Below are 24,252 nucleotides of genomic sequence, written 5' to 3'. Positions count from 1 at the left end.
CCCAGATCAGCCCCTGGAGCACAAGAGTGAAAAGCTCTCCTCCCTCGTCCTCCTCGGGACTTTGTTCTAGTTCAGAAAGCGCCTGACCCAGTCCCTTTGCCTCTGGCCTCTGGCACAGGCTGGGTTTTGTGCTTCGTCCTCAGCGCCCTGGGGCCGGTCTCCCCTGGGAATTGACATCGGCATGTCTGTGTAAAGCCACACCCAGAGCGATGTGGCTATGCCGGCCTAACCCTGGTATAGACAGAGCTAGATCGAAGGAAGAATTCTTCTGTCCACCTCACTACCGCCGCATCTGGGAGGGGTGGATCATCTGACGGGAGACCCCCTACTGGCGGTGTAGGGAGTCACACACTGGGCACAGCTGCAGCCCTGCGAGCCGCAGGAGCATTCAGTGTAGCCAAGCCGCGGCCCTGCAAGGAAAGGGGTGAGTTGCCAGTGGTCCAGCGGGCGTTAATTACGGGTTACAGCACTGCAAACAGTGACCCACAGTTACCCTTTACTCTTGTCAAAGCACCGTTTGGTTCATTGAAAACTCCCCTGCCTTTGTAATGTCACTAGTGAGTCCTTGTGAACTGGAACGTCCTTCGCAGCCCGTTATAGTCCGTCCTATCTCCTCCTTTACACTAAACTCTCCTTGTCTCCTCTGCTCGGCCTTCCTTCGCAGCCGGGCTGTGTCTGTGCTGAAAGCCCCCATGGTGCGCCCAGAAAGGGGCTGCTGTGGGCGAGGAGCCTGGGGATTCCCTCTCCGTTCTCAGCAGTTCGCGGCACTTTCTCCCCCGCTGGCCTTTCTCTTTTGTAGCAGACAGAGGCCGTGTCTGACCCCCGGGCTCTTCTGCAAACAGACGTCCCGGAGGGAATCGGCTACACCCGGAGAAGTGTTCGAAGAGTGAGTTTGGGCTACAGCAGCCGCACCCTGGGAGAAAGCTCTGAGCCCTTCCCAGGAGCCAGCCAGATGCCATGTCTAAAATGGAAACGAGCTATTTGTTTAAACGAGAAGAGTTGAAACTATTTGTCCCTGTGTCCCTAACACAAGCCTGGGCTTAAAAATACCCAGCAAATCCCGCCTGCCCCTGCTAGTAGCTGCTGGAGATTTGAAGCCAGCTGGGAAATGAGATTAGCTTAGTTTGCAGGAGAGGAGTGAGTCGCAGATTCCGTTCGTATCCTGTTTCAGAGTAACAGCCGTGTTAGTCTGTATTCGCAAAAAGAAAAGGAGTACTTGTGGCACCTTAGAGACTAACCAATTTATTTGAGCATGAGCTTTCGTGAGCTACAGCTCACTTCATCGGATGCATGCCGTGGAAACTGTAGCAGACTTTATATATACACAGAGAATATGAAAAAATACCTCCTCCCACCCCACTGTCCAGCTGGTAATAGCTTATCTAAAGTGGTCATCAGGTGGGCCATTTCCAGCACAAATCCAGGTTTTCTCACCCTCCACCCCCCCACACAGATTCACTCTCCTGCTGGTGATAGCCCATCCAAAGTGACAACTCTTTACACAATGTATCCTGGTAACTCACATCCCTTTCCTGGGGTCTCCTTCTTTTGTTGGTACAGCGGTTGTGAGACGCAGCCTCCACCACCTGGTACGACGCGAGACCAGGAGGCAAATGAATGAAAACAGGCCCCAAAGGGGTGTGTGTGCGGGGGAGGGGTTGTACTTTATGGGAGCCGTGTGAATGCTCAGCCAGGGGGAGGTAACCGCAGTCAGAGCCGAGCAGCGCTTTCCCTTAGCTCGCGGTTCACAATCCCCTTGTCAGCGGTTCATTGCGCCGCTGAACACGGGGGTCACTGCATCGAGTGGGAGCTCAAAGAAGAGGAAATGCTGGTTCCTCCCCTCTGAGCAGGGTTCTCCTGATCGCTCATTTTTGCCCCAGGGAGGGATTTTCCAACCTGGTTTTCGGGCTGCGGAATAGGAGGCTGCGCGCCTTGGTTTTCGCTGGCCCGGGACGGGCCGATGTTAACAAACCCACCGCTGAGCTCTGGCGAGCGGGAGCAGCGCCTCCTTCTGAGACTGCCTGGGAGTAGCTCCCTGCACCCGGGCACCCTCCGCGAGCGGGACTTCGCCGTGTCCCCACCCTACATGCCCCATGTGCAGCGCTCAGGCGGGGCCAGCAACCTTCGCATTTCAAATCTGGCAGGGGGGAGTCTTGGGCTCCCAGCTGCGGGCTGCGTTTTTTGGTTTGCATCGCATCACAGGCTCCTTTCCCCTCCCTGCCAAGATAAAACGGGCTGGCAACCAAACAGGAAATGAGCAGCCGACGGGAGACGTTCCCGCTGCGGACTGAACTGGTTCAGCCGCCCGATGGTCTTGCTCCTGCGCAGGGGCGTGTGCACCCAGGGGGGCTTTTTAAAGGCGAACATTTAGCACACGATTTTCCTCACTGAAAAAACCCAGTAACCTAGTTAATAATCATTAATAATAACAATAACAATTAACAATAAAATCAACTCAGAATGAATGAAACACGTGTGTATACTGTAGGTGAGATTATTATAAGAGAAATGAGAATGAGCTTGCTTTGGGATTCTACAAGGCACTTATATCATTTAAACACATTTAAACCCTGAGTAAGGATAACACTTCTTGCAAAGCACATCAATAGGGATCTCATGGTCCCCTTCCTTCACCCCATTGCAAAGGCGCAAGTGCTGTTGCTGGCTGACCTAGGGCTGCCGAAAACCCTATGGGCAAAACATATGGAAAGAAGAGGATTAATTTATACAGAGGGCTGAAGTGCAAAGTGCATTAATTAACACTTAATAAATACATCAAAATTAAATACATTACAGAGATAAGAACCTGTAATGACAACTTTACTTCAGGAGAAGCTCCAGAGAAAGAAGCCCCAGAGGGAGTAATGGTAGGGGGAATCCCAGGGAGACCAAAGGGGCTGGTAGAGGGAGCAGACGGAGAACAAGGGTAGAGGCAGAGTGGCTGCAGGGTTGGCCCAGTCTTCCTGTGGGTGGAAAGAAGAAAAGGAGTACTTGTGGCCCCTTAGAGACTAACCAATTTATTTGAGCATAAGCTTTCGTGAGCTACTCTGATGAAGTGAGCTGTAGCTCACGAAAGCTTATGCTCAAATAAATTGGTTAGTCTCTAAGGTGCCACAAGTCCTCCTTTTCTTTTTGCGAATACAGACTAACACGGCTGCTACTCTGAAACCTGTGGGTGGAGACACTGATCTCTCTCAATGTAAGAGGGAACAATAGAATGGAGTGCCCAGAAGAATGAATGACTTGAGGACAGTTTCCTGAGGGACCCATACCCTTGCAGAGCTTTTCTAGCTCTGACATTTACATTTCTACACGGTTTGACCCACAGAAATAAAAATCTGCACATCTTCCATGTGTTTTTGGACCAATGGGAAAAAAAGAGTTACAATTCAAGTGACTTTTAAAATTCCCTATGAAACTGAGTTAACAAAATAAATGAGCTTATGAACAACCAGAAAATATACTTCTCAAGTGAAAAACTATATCTGGACTTGTTTGCAAAGAAAATGTAAGTTTTCTTACAAGAAAAGACACAAACTGTCTGGAAAGGAAGGGTAGATTAAATTACTTGCCTCAGTGAAATTAAATACCCAGAGAATTGCTGGGCCTGTGATGACGGTGACCGGGGTTTGCTCACCTGTGGCTCCCCCTCCCTGTGCTGTGGAGGCACCATCTGGAAGCAGGCCCCCTGCCTCAGGTGCAGCTCCCATTGGCTGCGCTGGCCAACAGCCTGGGAGCCTCCTGGCCAATGAGCTGGGGGCGGGACGGGGAAGGCAAAGGGGGAGATTGTAGGGAGCTGGGGAGCAGGGGGGAGGGGAGCTGTCTCTGGAGGCACAAAGGGGGGGCTCTCTGGAGAGGGGTGATGGGGGCACAGGGGCTGGTGGGGATCTTCCAGGAGGGCAGAGGGTTGTGTGGGTCTCTGTGGGGTGGGGGGAGTGATGGACAGAGCCAGCTGCAGCCTGGGTCTGGTCTGTGGGGGAAGGGAGTGTTGGTATACCCCCCCTCCCCAGGAAGCCCTCTCTGTACTGTGTATTTTATGCCAGCCCCGGGGTGCCCATCACTGTTACTTTCTCCTGCCCCTGGCTCCATCTGTTTGCCCCCACAATGCCGCCCCGCCCCCCATCTGTGTCTGACAGTGACAGACTCCTGCTGCTTTCTCTGCCTGCAGCTCCCTCCCTCTCCCTGCTGGGGAGGCGCAGTCAGGCAGCTCTGGCATTGCCCCCCCACCACTCTGGGAACCGGGTCAGCTCTGGGAGGGGGGATGGAGGCAGTGTGCGGAGGGATGCCGGGGAGGGGGGAGCTGCCCCACCCCACACTGCCGAACCATGAAGCATGGGCACCACGGCCCAGCTCACCTCCTATGTATCCAACCCACCCTGCTCCCTGTCCCCTGACTGCCCCTGGCCCTTGTCCAACACCATGGCCCCCCAATCATGAGGCTTCTAGAAGCGTTTGGCTCAGCGCAGAGCCAGACACGCTGCCCCATGGAAGCATGCAGCCCCGGCCCCCCAGAGCTCTGCCCTGCATTAGGGTGTGCCTGGGCACACCCGGCACACCCCGTGCGCACGCCTATGCTCGTGGGGTGGTGACCGGGGTGTTTCTGAGCGTTTCCCAGGAATCCACAGTTGAAGATGGTGGCCCCTGACGAAGTCTCTGTTTCTGTCTCACGGAATGTCCATGGTCCATGCCCCAAACTTAGGCATTTCACTTTGTTTTAAGACATTTCTTGTGTCCATCTTTTCTGAGCTCACAAGCGCATAGAAAGTACTTGGAGCCGGTCAATTCATGCAGTTCCTTCCCCACCAATCTGCGCTGGTGTTTATCACCTGTTTTATGACACATTCGCGGCTCATGATGGCCTCCTGGCCCCTTCTCTCCGTCTGACTCAGGCAGGTTTGAAACTCTAGCCCAGCTTTTAGGTGTTAAAAACAATCAAGTCTAAGCAACGAGCTTGTGGGACAAACCCAGAGCCATCATAGAATATCAGGGTTGGAAGGGACCTCAGGAGATCATCTAGTCCAACCCCCTGATCAAAGCAGGACCAATCCCCATTTTTTCCCCCAGATCCCTAAATGGCCTCCTCAAAGATTGAACTCTCAACCCTGGGTTTAGCAGGCCAATGCTCAAACCACTGAGCTATCTCTCCCCCTTATGTCTGGGGAACACAATCTCAGTGCATTCCTATGGCACTGGCCGAGAACAGCCTTGTCTACAACTCCACACCCTCAAAGCCCTTGTGAATAAGGATGACAGAGCAGGGCTGGAAGATGGCCAGGGTAGGGTCTCACTGCACAAGTTCAGGGGCTTTTTTATTCCAAGATGGCTGCAGCCTAAGGCTTAATTCTGCCTTTCTAAGGCGAGATTTTCAAAGCTGTTTAGGGGAGTTCAGACACATAACTGACATTGAAGTTACTGAGAAGTGGGTGTCCCAATCCAGCCCCTATGCTGATGTGTGTGTGTTTGATAACTGCAAGTTTCTAGTAACCATTTAACACTCCAGACTAGCAGCTGCTCCTCGGACAGAAGTAGCTAATGGCCACACTGATCCTCCCCCTGCATGTAATGGGCAGTGTAATTAATGGGCTGCATAAGAAACGGAAAGGGGGAGATTGAAAGGGAATAAGGGATAATACATTTGGAAAGTCTTCTTTCTCCTCCCGCATGGGGGCTCTGCCAGATACCCCAAGAGTATCAAGTGATGTGATTCCTCCTCCGGCCACCGGGGGCGCTGCACTGCGGGAGCCGCGTGGGCTGCGGCCTGGCCCTGGGCACGAGCCCTGGTGCTGCTGCTCCCCCGACCCCTGGCCCTGGGGCTCCCGCTGCTGCCGGGTGGGTCCCCGGCTGCTCTGCTGGGCCGGGGCTGCGTCCTGCTACTCAGGCTGCTCCGAGCCACTCTGCCCACGAGCACCCACCCCCCTGCCCGCAGCCAGCCCCTGCCGCACCCCCTGCCCTGCCTCCAGCCACCCCTGAACCCCCTCCCTGCAGCCAGGCCCTGCAACACCCCCTGCCCTGTCTCCAGCCACCCCTGAACCCCCTCCCTGCAGCCAGGCCCTGCAACACCCCCTGCCCTGTCTCCAGCCACCCCTGAACCCCCTCCCCACACCCCCTGCCCTGCCTCCAGCCACCCCCGCACCCACTGCCTGCAGCCAGTCCCTGCTGCACCCCTGCCCAGCCCGCAGCCACCCCCTGTCTCCAGCCACCCCCTGCCCTGTCTCCAGCCACCCCTGCACCCCCTGCCCGCACCCCCTGCCCTATCTCCAGCCACCCCCTGCCCTGTCTCCAGCCACCCCTGAACCCCCTCCCCACAGCCAGCCCCTGTCTCCAGCCACCCCCTGCCCTGACTCCAGCCACCCCTGCACTCCCTGCCCGCACCCCCTGCCCTATCTCCAGCCACCCCCGCAGCCCCTGCCCGCAGCCAGCCCCTGCCGCACCCCCTGACCTGTATCCAGCCAACCCCTGACACACACCCCTGCCCTGCCCACACCAGCCCCACACCCCCCCTGCCCTGTATCCAGTCAATGCCTGCAGCACACACCCCGTGCCCTGTCTCCAGCCAGCCCCGCACCCCCTGTCCACACCAGCCCAGCACCCCCTGCCCTGCCTGCAGCCAGCCCCTGCCGTACCCCCTGCCTTGCCTGCAGCCAACCCCTGCCGCACGCACCCCCTGCCCTGTCTGCAGCCAGGCCCGCAACCCCCTGCCTTGCCTGCAGCCAGCCCCTACCTCCAGTCAGCCCCACACCCCCTTGCCTCCAGCTACCCCTGCACCCTCCTGGCTCCAGTCAGCTCCGAACCCCCTGCCCTGCCCGCAGCCAGCCCCACACCCCCTGCCTCCAGCTAGCCCTGCCCCACGCCCCTGTCTGCAGCTGGCCCCATGTCCACTGGTGCCCTGCAGTTCCCAGGGCAGTAACCCTGCACATCTGCTTCAATGAGGGGGGCAGGGAGCAGCTGGGACCCACATATGTGCACAGTGACCAGACAGCAAGTGTGAAAAATCAGGATGGGGGTGGGGGGTAATAGAGGCCTATATAAGAAAAAGACCCTAAAATCGGGACTGTCCCTATAAAATCCGGACATCTGGTCCCCCTAGCACACCCCCAAGGCGTGGTGGGGCCTCACACCTGTGAAACAGAGCTCATTTCTAGCTCAGGTCCATCTTTTTGAAGAACTTTAGGCAGGGTTAACATACACCCGTATTTTCCTGGACAGGTCAGGCTTTCTGGTTCTTAAATCGCCATCCAGGAGGAATTTTTAAATTTTAAAATACGGGAAAATACGGACGTATGGTAACCCTGTTGGTACAAAAATACATACTGGGGCACAGCCCTTACATCAGAACTTTTTATAGGGAACCGGTTGTTAAGATTTTGGCAGCTCATCACAGGATGGGGCCTCTCTGCAGGGCTGTGCTCCACTCCTGAAGTGACCCTTGGAGAAGAGAGGAGGGGGAACTGCATCTGGTTACAATGCCTGAGGCTAAATCCCCCCCAATATACACAGCCTCCAAAGCCCCCACCTGGGGCTGGGAGCTTGATGAGTCGGGGTTGGATTCTGGACTCCAGAGAGCAGCGTGGCTGGTAAGGAAGAGGATCCTGGTGCTTGTGACGTGACCTGATTGGTGGAGAACAGCTCCAGGATTGGCCACGACGTTACCACTGTGCAGAATGGCTCCTCAGTGCCACAGAGCAGCAAACCTGGGGGAATGGCTCTTTAGACACCACAAGACAATATGGCCACGGGGAAGGGCTGCTGGGCACCTCAGAACTGCTACTTAGGGATGCGAATAGTTGCACTCATCAGTGCAGGGACTTGGGAGGCACTGTTCTTCCCCGGGGTGCTGGTCTTGTTGACCAGTGATGCCCCCTCTCTTCTCTGGCTCTGGTTCTTTGCATGGTTAATCTGCTCTGCAGCACCAGTGACTTGCACTTTTCTTGCTTTGCAGTTCACCTCCAGACCTCCCGGGCGCTCATGGTGGTTTCTATCCTCCTGGGCTTTGTGGGGGTCATTGTCAGTGTGGTGGGAATGAAATGTACCAAAGTGGGGGACGAGAACCCTGTTATCAAAAGCCGGATTGCTGTGGCCGGTGGCATTCTCTTCCTCATAGCAGGTAAGACAAAGTCCAGAGCCCCCTGTACCCACAAACTCCTGCCATTTGATGATAGTCTGAACTTGTCTGCTGTGATATTGGTTAGCACTAGCGTGGGGCAGGAGATCTGATGACATGTCACAGCTTCTGAATGGGCAGGTAGCCTCAAAGTCCATGTGAGTTATTCCCCTTGCAGGAGAGAGTGTGATCACAGGCAGGGGGTTAATAAACATTCTCCTCTATTTCTAGTAGATGCTATGCCTGTAGATACAACGTCTGGGCATAGGTGGGTCTAGCAGAATGGCCTCAGGGATCTGAAATCTGCCTATCCACCTACTCAGTGGTTCTAAAAGGGGGTCTCTCATTTTTACTCTGGGAGATGTGGAAAACTGTAAGATGAGGGGGTGGGGTTTAGATAAGTGGCACTTGTGTCTAATGGAGCCGGCTGGCTTCTCCAAGGCGGGCAGGCTCAGCTGAAGGCCCATTTAGCTATAACAGTTTAGCACAGGTGCTTTAGACCTGCCTCTCAGCTAAGGGGAGAGGCCCAGCATTGAAATGGGCTGATGCCAGCCAATGCTGGGATGTTTCATCTTGGTTCTTTTGGCTTTGACATGGGTTCTCCCTCAGGAAAATAGCATCTTCTGCTGCCAGTGATCCTGCTTGTTTATTGAAAGTGTTCAGTGCAAGGTGAGGAATTTGTAAAGTTAATTCCATCCCCGATTTATGTACAGATGAGGCCCCTGGCTACGAATGTGTAACTTGGATTGAAAGCTCTTTGAGGCAGGGCCACCTCTTTGTCATGTGTTTGTACAGCACCTAGAATAATAGAACCATCCATGCCTAGGTCCCCTAGACACTAGTGTAATAAGAAATGATACCCGAGACCAGGCTGGATGCTGCTGCAGGACCAGTGTTGGGTTGTTGTTAAAGTCTGATCCCATTCCATCCCAGGTGGTGTTTGGGATTCAGTTGGAGCCGGTAGACAAGCAGTGTTGTCTGGGTCCCTTTCTCTGACCCAGTCAGGTCAGGACATCTTTCAGGATTAGGCCGGAGGTCCCAGCAGATGATGGGGTGGCAGCCATGATGGTGAAGCTTGCTTTAGTAGCGCCATCTGCTCTTTCCCACTCCCCCCAGAGTCTTTGTAAATGGGAATGGTGGGCAGAATAGCCTATCCACTCATTATTTCATCCACCAATTAGGTCTGGTTTCTGACACACCTATTTTGAGTCATTAATTTTCAGACCCAGATTTTCTTGTCTACCAGGCATGATCTCAACACATGGGTTATATGTGGAGGCCTTTTTGTTTGGACTAATTCAGTCTCTGTCTGGTTTTCTTGCACCTGTTTGTAAGATTCTTTATTGAAAATAACTTCCTCTACTTCTCCCCATCAACATTTGTTGTTACAGGTTATGGTGACATTTGACGAACCTACACTCACCTCTTACAGTTGAACCCACAATTAGGGTAAATGTGTAGGTCCAGTTATCACAACAGGATACCAGAACTGGACAGCGCCCATTATTGGTCTCTTTCCTGCCCTATACAGTGGTATTAACTCCTCCTACTGATGCTTTATGTTCTCTTGTTTATATATCCAAGGATCATGTTAGCCCTTTTAGCTCCAGTTACCCACCATGACCCACTTTGAGTCTGTGCTTTCCAGGACACAGTTCCCCAACCACAGAAGTCTGACCAACATTCTTGTTTCCTTGAGGTGTGATTTTTGCCTTTGGCTGTAATAAATGGTGTTATTTAACTGCACCCAGTTTACCAAGCGATCTGATTGGTCTGTATCACTGACCCATCCGTGTCATTATTTACCAACCCACCAATCTTTGTGTCATCTGAAAACCTCATTTTTCTTCCAGATCATTGATAAAGATAATGAATAGCATTGGGCCAAAAACGGGTCCCGATGGGAACCCACTAGAAACATCCCTTCTAAGTGTTGATTCCCCATTAAAAATTTCAGCAAAGGTCCAGGTGTTCTTAAAACGAATATTCTGCCATGCCTGTAGAGTCCAAATCTGTGCTCAGTACTGCTCTGAATCCAGTCCGGAAAAGATTCACTTCTTTCCCAAGGTTATAAAGCTGTCTCTAAGAACAGGGGGGTCAAACCACCTTCTTCTGGTCTGGGATCCTCTTTGTTTAGGGCCATTTTGCAACAGGAAAGAGAAGTAGTTTGACAGTTTTGCACCTTATATTTGTTCCTGCTTCAAAGAGATCTTGTCTCTTAAAAATGGTGGCCCAAATTCTGGTCCCAGTTCCACATGGAGTAACTCAGCTGACTTCAGTTCAAAGAAGAACTAGATAAATTCATGGAGGATAGTCCCATCAATGGCTATTAGCCAGAATGGCCAGGGATGGTGTCCTTAGCCTCTGTTTGCCAGAAGCTGGGAATGAGCGACAGGGGATGGATCACTCGATGATTATCTGTTCTGTTCATTCCCCTGGGGCACCTGGCATTGGCCACTGTTGGAAGACAGGATACTGGGGTTTGGTCTGACCCAGTGTGACCGTTCTCATGTTCTTATTCACATATGTAAACTGAAAGCATATTTTAGTCCTGTCACATTAACTACCTATTACTCCTATCTGGCTAGCTGCCTCTTAGAATCTGCTTCCTTGTTTCTAAGCAACCTGGTGACAGTTTTAGCCCTTTATTGGAAAGTCCCTTCCTACCTCATATTACATGTGTAATGGTGGGTCTGTGTACCAACGTTCACCAAAATAACAAAAGGTGTGAATGAAACCAGTGTCGTCATTTTGGGTCATGGTTGTCCGTAGACGAGCCCTGAGAGTCCCATTGGACTTCAATGGAACTTCGTAGCCACAGAGAATATGAAGAATAGAATATTAAAGGGCTCAAATAGCTTTTAAAAGCGAAGGACTGTATTCAATTGTAAAGTCTATGGTGGGAAAACATCCCCAAAAGGCCTCCGGAAGCTGATTCTTTGGTTCTTGTTGTATATTCCCAGGTCTGTGCACCTTAACAGCTGTTTCGTGGTATGCAACACAGGTGACCTATGAATTCTTCAACCCCAACACTCCAGTTAATGCCCGGTAAGTGCCTTTAAACAAATGGGCTGTTTAGGGGGAAGCCATTTTCCTTGTGTTTTAGCTCATTAGTGGCATTGTGACAAAGGTACCCAGCCACGGACATCGTATTCAGAGCCTGGTGCCCCTGCCCATGGTGCCATCTGGTGCCCATTTGTCTCAGCCACACTCCTCCCTAGCCTCATGATAGAAATTGAAAGAAACAGTACACACAGTGTTATTCCCTGCATTGTCCTGTCCTTTCCTGCCAGAGCTAGCCATAGCCCATGGCTCACACGACCCTATGCTCTCCTCTGGTGCTATTGCCCCTCTGTTCGTGCCCACAGCAGTGCCAGCCCCCTGCCCCAAGCCTCTGTCCCTCTGTTCATGCCCCCAGCAGTGCCAGCCCCCTTCCCATATGCCACCATACATTCTCCAGGAGACTCAGTCACTCTGTCAAACAAGCCCCTGTTCTACCAGCAGCAACCTCCTGCCCTGATTCTCCCTTGGACCTAGGAAGCACAAATGGTCCTTTTCCTGTCACCTCACTGTATCCATGTTTCAGCTGTTATTTCCCTGGAGGGGTTACCTGTGTTTCCCCACGTGGGACCCTTTGTTGCTGTTCTCCGCAGCGTCTCCCTCTCTGTCCTCACTGGGGTTCGCAGCCCCCCCTGATTGAATGTCAGCTGTGAATTTCCGCGTTTGCCATCCAGGCCACCGCCTGTGCTGCCAACACCACTTCTGCCTGGGGAGCCACACTGTGGGGGCCAGGTGGGTCTCCTCCCCTCCCCCTCAGCGTGCTTGGGATGTGTGTCGTGTGAAAAGGCTGAATAAGCCCGGTTCCCTCCCCTACCTCCAGACATTATGAAATCAGTCCATCAGCGAGCCAATGCATTCTGTCCGGGCGCTGGCTCTGGAACAGATCTGGCCTGTCTTCCTCTCTGTAATGCCCAGTGCTCCATCAGCCTCTTTCTCCCAGAAGAGACAGAGGGCCACATTCTACATATGTGCCCATGTGGGGCATCTGGGTGATGTGTCGGTGAATGGGCATGGGGTCCCTTTCCCACCCAGCCCCCGGCAGAGGGGTGGAGCACCAGTCCCTCCACCTTCTCCCTTGTTTCCACCATCTCTTTTCTCTCTCACACTAGGTACGAATTTGGTTCCGCCTTGTTTGTTGGCTGGGCAGCTGCCAGCCTGACCATGCTGGGAGGCTCCTTCCTGTGCTGCTCCTGCCCCACCCCCCCTGAGGAGAGGAGAGGACAGCAGTACTATAGGCAGTCACAGCCTTCAACAGCTAGGGAGTACGTCTGACCCCCACCTTCCCACCCGCCGCCCAACGGTTCCCTTCCTTCTCAGGCATGTGCTAGAGACCGCGGTGTTCCCGGCCACTTCGTCAGTGCAACAGACACTAGATCCTTCTTCAGTGCTGCTCAGGCAGCCTTGGGCGGGCCTTCCCAAACCACACACACTTCTCGGGGGCGCCCCTAATAGCCTGGGGGGCAGCTCCACTTATAGCAGAAGCATCTAAAATGTTCTTCTCGACATAGCTCTTGCTTCAGCCATCGTCAGGTTCTTCCCTACTAGCTCCGTCTACGCTGGCCTCACGGCCAGGTTTATCACCGGTCCAGCATTGCTTGGCCTCTGCCATGTTGGCCGGCCAAACAGCTAGAACACTGAAACATAGGAATGACCAGGCTGGCGCAGACTTGGGGCTCATCTAGGCCAGTGTCCTGTTTGTGACAGAGGCCAGTCCCAGATGCTTCAGAGGAATGGCCAAAACCCATCACTCATCACTGGGGAAGTGTTTTCCTAATTCCTGGCAGACGCGGGTTGATTCATCCCATATACACTTTTATCGTAACTCATGTAAACGCAGCTATTCTCTATATAAATGTCTGTTTTAAAAAAAAATCCTAATACATTTTCAATCTCCATGATATCTTATGGCATTGAGTCCCACTGAGTTTTGTGTTGTGTAAAAACAAGTCTTTCTTCTTAGTCTAAATTTTGTTGTATTTAATTTCCTTGGGTCTCCCCTGGTTCTTGTGTTTCCGAGGGGGGAAATAGGAGGGTCTGGCAGATGTTCTCTGGGCCATTATTCATTCGAGGTACTTTTATCATGTCACCTCTTTTTTAGCTCCTAATCCTTCCAGGCCTCTGAAGGTTTTGTTGCTCTTCTGTAGCCTTTTTCTACTCTATCCTTCAGATGGCCTGGCTGAACCTGAACACAGTACTCCAGGAGAGAGTCTACCACTGATTTATTACTGACATTAGAGGTGTAGTAGCCATGTGTACTAAACTAAGGTTGCACCTTTATACATCCTGTTGACAGGCACCCTGTGTTTCTAAAGCTTTCGCCTGTCAGATTGAAATTCTGCAGCTTTGGTTTATACCCAAAACAAGTTTTTTGCAAGGCTGAGCACCCAGAGAGTTAGAAGAAATCCACTGTCAATTATAGACAAACTTTTTTTTTATCTTAGAGCTGAACTGGCTGAGGTTTGACAACTGAAAGTTGGCATGGGGTGAGTCCTCAGAGAGCAGGAGTATCTGGCCTTGTTTGGGGGGGAAGGGTTTTGATTTGGCTAAGTTCTGAGCATTTGAAAACTGGGTTTTGAGCATGTGCAATACATTGGTTTTTCTTTTTGCTAAGTACATATCCTAGGAAGGATGTAGCCAACTTAGCTACATGGTCCAGGTCAGACTTTTAAAAGGGGTTTGTACTCAGCAACTCCTCCACAAACAATGGAGGATCCTATGCCTCCAAAGGAGAACACTGGAATGCTTCTGAAATCTGACCCTAAACATCTTAGTCCAGTGACTGCTCCAAACCAGTTCCCGAAACCAAGGGCCTGGCAAAACTAGCTCCGGAGGAGGGTGAGTTCTTGAAGCTTAAGAAGCTCCTAAACTCCATGGGAGCATAGCTAGACAACAGAGCTTAGGAACCTGAAAATCGAAGTGGCTGTAAAGTCTTCTGCAGGCTTTGAAATGTTTCATTTGCTGCTAACTGGCTTTGGAGCCACAAATGGAAAAGGTGTCAGACGACTGGATCTGAATTCTGATACAGCGGCAGGGCCTCTGCTCCAGTGCGGGTGAGGAGCTCAGCTGAGCAGGCCCCTTCTCCTGCAAAACGCCCCAAAGCTCCCTGTAGATCTTCAGGCAGTGCCCCTTCTCCCAGCATCCCAGCACACCCAGATTACACCAGGAGCATCAGAAGGAATATAGAATAAGGGTTCTCAGCAGCTGGCAGCCCTTGGTCAAGCCAGCTGGATTCTGGTAGTTTCAGAGAAGAATGTCAGCATTCAGAGAGCATCCAGCCAAACAGGTCAGGATTATAGAACAAACACAAGTTTCTTACAGGTGTTTTGGAATTGGAACTTTTAAGTCCTGGAGATGGACCCATGTTAGGAGAATGTCACTAAGGTTGCACAGTTAAGCACTTAAGTGAAGAAGTGCCAATTGCCTGTGCAACCTTAACTCTGCCCCCTTGTGCATATACGTTGATATAGTCATTAACCACATCAAGTACTGTTTTGCAAATACAATAGCCTAGCCTATCTTTTCTGCAACCCTAGATTTACATGTAGCCTCTTATACTACTGTATACTACAGTCTCTGCATATGTGACACCCCCTATTTTAGCTGTAACATGTTGTCTAACAAGAGAGTAATAATGAAAATGTCCTAAAGTAGATAAATGGTTAGGGTTAGACAGACTCTTTCAATGACTGTCAGTGGTGTTAATACACTTAATAGTTAAAACAGTAATGTACTTAGCCCCTGGAAACACTCATACTTTTATGCCAGGCCTCAAAAAATTGAGTTTTACAGTTTTCTGCCTCGTTAGAAAGATATTGATAACTTTTAAATCGGTCACATACCAGTGTCAATTCTCTACTGATTCTCACTCACTTCAGAAACAGCATAACAATATTTTTTTTAAAGTGCCTCTAATACTCTGGAAAAGTAACACTTGGTCTTTGAGGGCAGGTCACCTGAAAAATACAAAAGTTGCTCTGTTAAATAGACAGACAAGAATTCTGTTAAGGCATCTCAGTACGTTCATTTCTCTGAGAAACAGCTTGTGAGATATTGACATAGGGCCCAGTTCTGGACCCCTTAGTTGCACTGGGTAGAACATGCCCTCGGGAATAGTGCCATTGAAATCAATGGGAGTTAGATGACTAGTGTCTACCTACGTCTTTCAGAGTAGCAGCCATGTTAGTCTGTATCCACAAAAAGAACAGGAGTACTTGTGGCACCTTAGAGACTAACCAATTTATTTGAGCATAAGCTTTCGTGAGCTACAGCTCACTTCATCCCTTATGCTCAAATAAATTTGTTAGTCTCTAAGGTACCTACATCTTTAAGTCTAAATACCTTTAAAAATCTGGCCCTATATTAAAGATGGACAGTGCCTCCCTGTGTTAGGGAAGCCAATGGCTCCCATGGAATATTTTGATTTATTTACCCCCCAGATGCCTACTTTGCATTTCTCGAAGTGGTGTTCTCTATTGTTACTTCCTGCCCACATTGCTAATCTCTGTAGGTCCCTGGGGGTTATTTCTGTTTACATGGTTCAGACCTCCCAGTTTACTAGCATCTGCAAATCAAATTAGCGTTTAACACCGTTCTCCAGATCATGATATGCAGCTATTTAAAGTGACTGGTTATAACATCAGTCCTCATAGCCTCTAGACACAGCCCCTTATATCATTAAATTCTCATTCTCCTTGGTTTGCAGCCAGTTTTTAGTCCACAGGAGCGGTTTGTTTTTTTAAAATCTATGCCAAATTCAAACTAATTTTTCAAGTGGAATTTTGTCAAACTATCAGGTGTTTTGCTGAAACCTGGGTGGATGGGTGCATTGAAGATCAGTAGGGAAGGGAGCAGTGTATGGTCTTTCTGCCCTATTTGCTGTTTTTTCTGCATAACTCAGCACTAACAGCTCTCTCTCTCTTTTGAATTTCAGACCCAATGTAAAAATGTCTTCTTCACCCATCAGGGGAGAGCAGTGTTTATAGTCTGTCTTCACCCATCAGGGGAGAGCAGTGTTTATAGTCTGTCTTCACCCATCAGGGGAGAGCAGTGGTTGTTTGTCTGAACCCAGCTTATTGTGTTTCCTTCAAAAAAAGTCCAAAAAATTTAAGTGACACTACTATAGCAAGGATTTTAAAAGAAACCTGTGACACATTTTCTGAAAGATCTTTTTATACAAAGAGTACAGCACTGTGTATAAGAATGTTTTTATTCTTTTAATTGAAAATTGTATTAACTTTTCTATGGTCCAAAATATACTTAAGGGGAATTATACAGGTTTGAATTTCAAATGTCTTTTGATTGTTTATACTAAAAATCACAACTCAAAGGTTAATAAAATATTTTTGGTCTTTGCCATCTTTCTAAATGCTTGCCTCTCTTTTACTCTTTAAAATCTACAGCTCCTTTTATGCAAACCCCCAGAAAGTTCTTGTAACCAGACTCTGTACCTCTCAGGTGATTTGCAAATCCTCCTGTGGTGTGATTTAAGGAAAAAGATTGCAACCTATATGTTCTTCCCAATTAGTTCCCTGCTCCTGGGTCTCCCAAGGTCAGAGTCCAATCTCTCTCCAAGGCGGGAAGGTTGAGATTTTTAATGGTATTTAGGCGTTGCTAGGCCTAAGTCCCATTTTCAAAAGTGACTCACCCACTGGAAGCCTAAGGGTTCGATCTACTCCACTTTGAAATGAGAGTGAGTTGGTGCACACTTTAATGCACGGTAGCAGGCTGCAAGCCAACAGTATGCGGCAGGCTAGTGACTGTAGATTCACACCCCAGCTTGGCACTTGCTAACTGACCATGTAGACAAGCCCTGAGCCTCACTGAAAGTCAATGGGAGGCCCATGCCTAGATGATGTAGCTTGTCGCTCAGAAAGCCAATTCAGGTCCTCGATATTTTATTAGCTATTTAACAGAAATGGAGGGGAAATCACAAAATGAGAGAGAAAATAAACACACCTGGACATGTGCTGCAGATATCGCTGCAGCCTGGCATGGAGCTGAAATAACACTGTATCGCAGCATGGCACCCAGGCTGTCTGGGGCCCACCACAAGTCTCACCTGTCCAAAGGGTTGGTGTTAATTGCTCACAGCCCCTATTACTGAGCAAGGACTAGGGGATCATTCCCCACATTTTACAGACAAGGTAGTAGGATCTGAGGATCTGCACAATAACCCTACTGGCAGAGCTCATGGGCTACCACAGCTGAGAACTGTCTCATTTACTTAACCACACGACTGTCCAGAAGAACAAAGTCTCATCTTTTTGCTCTCCTGACTATGCTGCCAGTGAGAGTGGAAGACTTCTACAAGGCCCTGTGAAACACAGAGCTGAATGGTACAGTCTCTAAAGACATGGTCAGCTGTGTTTGTTTCAGACAGTCGCCCTGCGGCTATGACATAGAATTGGGGCTCAGGAGCGGTGGGCCCTGCAATACGCTTCCTGTGGTGGTGAATGAGTTTCAGAGCTGCTTACTAGTTTTTAAGCCTTTAGAGCAAGTTACAAAAATGACTGTCATAAAATGATTACTGTTTTTAAAAAGAAAACTTTCAACTATATTTCCAATGCGAAAGTGTATCCCAATGCAAACAATGATTAGCATTTGTGCCAGCTATATTGTAATAATGCATAGTGAAATGGGATCACTATGCTTTTTAGGCTCTTGCTATTTGATGCTGGTCGCACACTCTTACTGAGGTTCTTTTACATAAGAACATAAGAATGTCCACACTGGGTCAGATCAAAGGTCCATCTAGCCCAGTATCCTGTCTTCCGACAGTGGCCAATGCTAGGTGCTTCAGAGGGAATGAACAGAACAGGCAATCATCAAGTCATCCATTCCCGGTCATCCACTCCCAGCTTCTTGCAAACAGAGGCTAGGGACACCATCCCTGCCCATCCTGGCTAATCGCCATTGATGGACCTATCCTCCATTAACTCATGTAGTTATTTTTTGAACCCTGTTATAGTCTTGGCCTTCACAACATTCTTGAGCAAATAGTTCCACAGGTTGACTATGCGTTGTGTGAAGAAATACTTCCTTTTGTTTGTTTTAAATCTGCTGCCGATTAATTTCTTTTGGTGACCCCTAGTTCTTGTGTTATGAGAAGTAGTAACCAACACTTCCTTATCTACTTTCTCTACACCAGTCATGATTTTATAGACCTCAATCATATCTCTCCTGAGTCGTCTCTTTTCCAGACTGAAAAGTCCCAGTCTTATTAATTTCTCCTCATATGGCAGCCATTCCATACCCCTAATTATTTTTGTTGCCCTTTTCTGAACCTTTTCCAATTCCAATATATCTTTTTTGAGATGGGATGACCAGATCTGCAAGCAGTATTCAAGATGTGGGGGTACTATGGATTTATATAGAGGCAATATGATATTTTCTGTCTTATTATCTATCCCTTTCCTCCCTTTTCTACTATACATGTTTTTCACCTCTCTTGGGAATATAATATTAATAATTTCCTCCTTTTCATTCACAATTTCAAAATTAGGGTTGATTTTAAATTGGAGTGGTTTAGTGGGAGCTCATGGTGGATGGGTTTGGGGGGGATCAAGGGAAGAGCACCTCAAGGGGGTACAGTGCTTTAGGGTGAGATAATGAGGAGGAGTTTGGGATGATTACACAGGGCCAGTGTATGGGGAGAACATAGTGGGGGGAGGGTTTGGGAAAGATCTCGCGAGAGTGAGCATGCACGAAGGACCAATTTAAGGTGAGCCTGGGGGGGTTGGTTTGGCATGACCACGGAGGGTGGAGCACTTTGGGGTGATCTTCACACATGGGAACAATTTGGGGCAGAGAAAGGGAGGGTGACAGCGTGGGAAGAAGTCTGAGCTTACAGTGGGAGGGCACAGAGAGGTGGAGGTGTGGTGGAAGGGGCAGAGAGGATGGAGGCAGAGGCAGCGCCAGGTTGGGGCATACATTGCCAGGGAGGAGGAGGAAGTGCTGCTGGAATCTGGATTTGTGCAGGCATGACAGGGGGCAAAGGGGAGGGCAATGGGAGGAAGTGTGGCGGGTGGGAGCTGTAGGAGAAGGAAGGAAAGGGGAGCTGGCACTAGTGGGAGGAGGGAATGCAGAGGAGATCTGTGGTGGTGGGAGCAGTAGAAGTCTGCAGTTGGCCAGGCCCGAACATCAGGATCCTTGTACTGGTTTTCACTCTCATCTCTGCTCACTGACTTGGCACTGGCCCTCAGCTCAGCCCAAACTCTTTGTTCCTAGGACTCACTCTTGGACTAACTCCCTTAATTGGCCTCTCCAAGCCAGAATGTTCATTCCCTATTTACTGACATTTTTCAGCCCGGTGACTAAACAAAGTCTTAATTAACCAAGGCTGCCTGCATGGAGTCGTTTAAGATGCTGTGCATAAAACACATAATCTCTTTTCAGTTGATTCAGAGTTTGGATTGTGCCTAATTGGGTGCGATGATTTGTGCTTTGCTAATTTAAACGGACTTTTGCTTTAAGATGGGCTGTAGGTTCAGCAGCCCGACACACACAGCCCTGTCAGGTAACATTATGGGGTGCTGCAATAGCTGTTTAGAAGGCAGTTTTGCTTGTCTTGACTGCGTTGGCAACATGTTTTTGACCAGTAAGCTGCTGGCTACAGTAACAGCTGTGAGATATTTGTGCCTCTCTGCAGTTCATCGTTTGGCAATTCCATCTGCAAAGTAAATCAGAGCTCGGTGGGGCTCAGATTAGCTAGAGACTAGGTCCTTAGGAGTACCTCTTTACTAGAGCATTTCAGTACTCAGTGATCTACGCCTCAGACATTGGTCCGCGCCGGACAGCAAGGCTCAGATTTTCAAGTGCTCAGCTCCCTTTGACAGTTATGGGCAGAATTTGAAGACAGCCAGTGCCACGCTCTCTGGAGTGGTTCATGACCGTGAGCGCCAGCCTCAGGGCAGACATCCCAGATGGGTGATACGTTTTATAATTAGATTTCACAAACCCAGTAACAAATGTGAACTCCCAAAGTACTACAATAATCTTATCCTGGAGCTACAGACAGTCCCCTTGGGCACTCCAGTCTATCTTGCCACCGAGCCAAGCTGGTAAGTGCTCACTTACACCAAATATCACAAAATAGTCAGGTTGTGACCAGTCACTTACCCCAGATTAATTTGTACCTTGGATCTCACACCAAAGACAATGCTGGTAGCCAATCCTATAGCAAACTAACTAAGGATTTATAAACTAGGAAAAAGAAATGAGAGTTATTTACAGGTTAAAGCAGGCACAATATAAGCACAAATGAGTTACAGTCTATGGTTCCAAAAGGTGACAGAGATCACAGAATCATAGAATCATAGAATATCAGGGTTGGAAGGGACCCCAGAAGGTCATCTAGTCCAACCCCCTGCTCAAAGCAGGACCAATTCCCAGTTAAATCATCCCAGCCAGGGCTTTGTCAAGCCTGACCTTAAAAACCTCTAAGGAAGGAGATTCTACCACCTCCCTAGGTAACGCATTCCAGTGTTTCACCACCCTCTTAGTGAAAAAGTTTTTCCTAATATCCAATCTAAACCTCCCCCACTGCAACTTGAGACCATTACTCCTCGTTCTGTCATCTGCTACCATTGAGAACAGTCTAGAGCCATCCTCTTTGGAACCCCCTTTCAGGTAGTTGAAAGCAGCTATCAAATCCCCCCTCATTCTTCTCTTCTGCAGGCTAAACAATCCCAGCTCCCTCAGCCTCTCCTCATAACTCATGTGTTCCAGTCCCCTAATCATTTTTGTTGCCCTTCGCTGGACTCTCTCCAATTTATCCACATCCTTCTTGAAGTGTGGGGCCCAAAACTGGACACAGTACTCCAGATGAGGCCTCACCAATGTCGAATAGAGGGGAACGATCACGTCCCTCGATCTGCTCGCTATGCCCCTACTTATACATCCCAAAATGCCATTGGCCTTCTTGGCAACAAGGGCACACTGCTGACTCATATCCAGCTTCTCGTCCACTGTCACCCCTAGGTCCTTTTCCGCAGAACTGCTGCCTAGCCATTTGGTCCCTAGTCTGTAGCTGTGCATTGGGTTCTTCCGTCCTAAGTGCAGGACCCTGCACTTATCCTTATTGAACCTCATCAGATTCCTTTTGGCCCAATCTTCCAATTGGCCTAGGTCCTTCTGTATCCTATCCCTCCCCTCCAGCGTATCTACCACTCCTCCCAGTTTAGTATCATCCACAAATTTGCTGAGAGTGCAATCCACACCATCCTCCAGATCATTTATGAAGATATTGAATAAAACCGGCCCCAGGACCGACCCTTGGGGCACTCCACTTGATACCGGCTGCCAACTAGACATGGAGCCATTGATCACTACCCGTTGAGCCCGACAATTTAGCCAGCTTTCTACCCACCTTATAGTGCATTCATCCAGCCCATACTTCCTTAACTTGCTGACAAGAATACTATGGGAGACCGTGTCAAAAGCTTTGCTAAAGTCAAGAAACAATACATCCACTGCTTTCCCTTCATCCACAGAACCAGTAATCTCATCGTAAAAGGCGATTAGATTAGTCAGGCATGATCTTCCCTTGGTGAATCCATGCTGGCTGTTCCTGATCACTTTCCTCTCATGCAAGTGCTTCAGGATTGATTCTTTGAGGACCTGCTCCATGATTTTTCCAGGGACTGAGGTGAGGCTGACTGGCCTGTAGTTCCCAGGATCTTCCTTCTTCCCTTTTTTAAAGATTGGCACTACATTAGCCTTTTTCCAGTCATCCGGGACTTCCCCGGTTCGCCACGAGTTTTCAAAGATAATGGCCAGTGGCTCTGCAATCACAGCCGCCAATTCCTTCAGCACTCTCGGATGCAACTCGTCCGGCCCCATGGACTTGTGCACGTCCAGCTTTTCTAAATATGTAGATGTAGTAATCCGTCAGCATTGAATGTCTTTTAGGGCTAACCCAGGCGGTCCCTAGGGATTTCTGCTTTTGTCCCTTAGCTCCAGCCCTTCTGAGATCCAAACAGCAAACTATTTCTTCCTGTGAGCATTTTTATATGACCTTCACCCAGAGTTCAAACTGATGGAACGAGCATATCTGCACGCAACTTCTTCATGGGTGGATGGGGCAATCAGCAAAGTTTTTGTCCTACAATGGCCCACTTAGTTTTGATAGTCCTCCTTAATGGGCCGGGGGAACACGCCTCCTGTGTGACTTCACAAGTTCAGAGCAGGCATTTTTACAATTATAAAGCAAAATTTTCATATTACCTTATAGCATGGGCTACAGACACTACAAGTCAGAGTAAGGCATACAGCAACTTACAAGCCTTTTATAGAGTCAAACCACTAAATACATCCTTACAAGTCTAACATCTAGCTCTCACAGTACTAACATACAGGTGAGCTGGTCTGGTTTCTAGCTATGAATTTGTCAGCACTCAGCTGATGCCTACAGCCTTGACAATAGCTGGCACCTGGTCCAACAGCATCACACCCCCCCAATGCAAAACTGATGTCAGAAGGGGTGTCACTGATGTCCTAGAATCCCCCTAGTCTTGCTAAGGCATCAGCCACTATATTTTCTTTCCTCTTGCTATGGACTATTTCCATGTCAAATTCCTGCAGAACTAGGCTCCACCATAATAAGAACATAAGAATGGCCTTAGTGAGTCAGACCAAAGGTCCATCTAACCCAGTATCCTGTCTTCGGACAATGGCCAATGCCAGGTGACCCAGAGGGAATGAACAGAACAGGTGATTCATCCCCTGTCACCCATTCCCAGCTTCTGGCAAACAAAGACTAGGGACACCATCCTTGCCCATCCTGGCTAATAACCATTGATGGACCTATCCTCCATGAACTTATCTAGTTCTTTTTTGAAGAAATTGGCCTTCACAACATCGTCTGGCAAGAAGTTCCACAGGGAGACTGTGCGTTGTGTGAAAAAATACTTCCTTTTATTGTTTTAAACCTGCTGCCTATTAATTTCATTTGGTGACCCCTTACTTCTTGTGTTATGAGAAGGAGTAAATAACCATTCCTGATTTATTTTTGCCACACCAGTCATGATTTTATAGACCTCTATCATATCCCCCCTTAGTTGTCTCTTTTCCAAGCTGAAAAGTCCCAGTCTTATTAATCTCTCCTCATACAGAAGCCATTTCATACCCCTAATAGTTTTTGTTGACCTTTTCTGAACCTTTTCCAATTCCAACATATCTTTTTTGAGATGGGGCGACCACATCTGCACACAGTATCCAAGGTGTGGATGTACCATGGATTTATATAGAGGCAACATGATATTTTCTGTCTTATTATCGATCCCTTTCTTAATGATTCCCAACATTCTGTTCGCTTTTTTGACTGCCACTGCACAGTGAGTGGATGATTTCAGAGAACTATCCACGATGACCCCAAGATCTCTTTCTTGAGTGGTAACAGCTAATTTAGACCCCGTCATTTTATATATAAAGTTGGGATTATGTTTTCCAATGTGCATTACTTTTCATTTATCAACACGAATTTCATCTGATGGACTGAGATGCGCTGTCCTGAGGTTGGGGGTTCCACGACCACCACCCCCAAGAGGAGAAGGCGGGTGGTGGTGGTCGGGGACTCTCTCCTCCGGGGGACTGAGTCATCTATCTGCCGCCCTGACCGGGAAAACCGAGAAGTCTGCTGCTTGCCAGGGGCTAAGATTCGTGATGTGACGGAGAGACTGCCGAGACTCATCAAGCCCTCGGATCGCTACCCCTTCCTGCTTCTCCACGTGGGCACCAATGATACTGCCAAGAATGACCTTGAGCGGATCACTGCGGACTATGTAGCTCTAGGAAGAAGAATAAAGGAGTTGGAGGCGCAAGTGGTGTTCTCGTCCATCCTCCCCGTGGAAGGAAAAGGCCTAGGTAGGGAGCGTCGAATCGTGGAAGTCAACGAATGGCTACGCAGGTGGTGTCGGAGAGAAGGCTTTGGTTTCTTTGACCATGGGATGGTGTTCCATGAAGGAGGAGTGCTGGGCAGAGACGGGCTCCATCTTACAAAAAGAGGGAAGAGCATCTTTGCCAGCAGGCTGGCTAACCTAGTGAGGAGGGCTTTAAACTAGGTTCACCGGGGGAAGGAGACCAAAGCCCTGAGG

At 49.2% G+C, this 24,252-nt stretch overlaps 1 protein-coding gene across 3 annotated transcripts in view; it reads left to right on the top strand.

Annotated features, from left to right (window-relative positions):
- The window catches only part of CLDN19 (claudin 19), an 85,733-nt gene that overhangs the window by 1,344 nt on the left and 60,137 nt on the right, over window positions 1-24,252 (top strand). Inside the window, exons 2-5 of one of the 3 annotated variants that reach the window (XM_073316664.1) lie at window positions 7,940-8,104; window positions 11,065-11,149; window positions 12,271-12,423; window positions 16,092-16,514. In XM_073316664.1, coding sequence (XP_073172765.1) covers window positions 7,940-8,104; window positions 11,065-11,149; window positions 12,271-12,423; window positions 16,092-16,143 — 455 coding nt within the window. In that variant the 3' untranslated portion in view covers window positions 16,144-16,514. Of the gene's footprint in view, window positions 1-7,939; window positions 8,105-11,064; window positions 11,150-12,270; window positions 12,479-16,091; window positions 16,515-24,252 lie in introns of those variants that run through there. The other 2 variants (XM_073316666.1, XM_073316663.1) reach the window with 2 other exon arrangements.

The sequence above is a fragment of the Lepidochelys kempii genome, chromosome 18 (assembly GCF_965140265.1).
Source record: "Lepidochelys kempii isolate rLepKem1 chromosome 18, rLepKem1.hap2, whole genome shotgun sequence".
Classification (NCBI taxonomy): domain Eukaryota; kingdom Metazoa; phylum Chordata; order Testudines; family Cheloniidae; genus Lepidochelys; species Lepidochelys kempii.
Note: the sequence above shows the minus strand (reverse complement) of the source record. Positions and strands in the feature narration are given on the sequence as shown.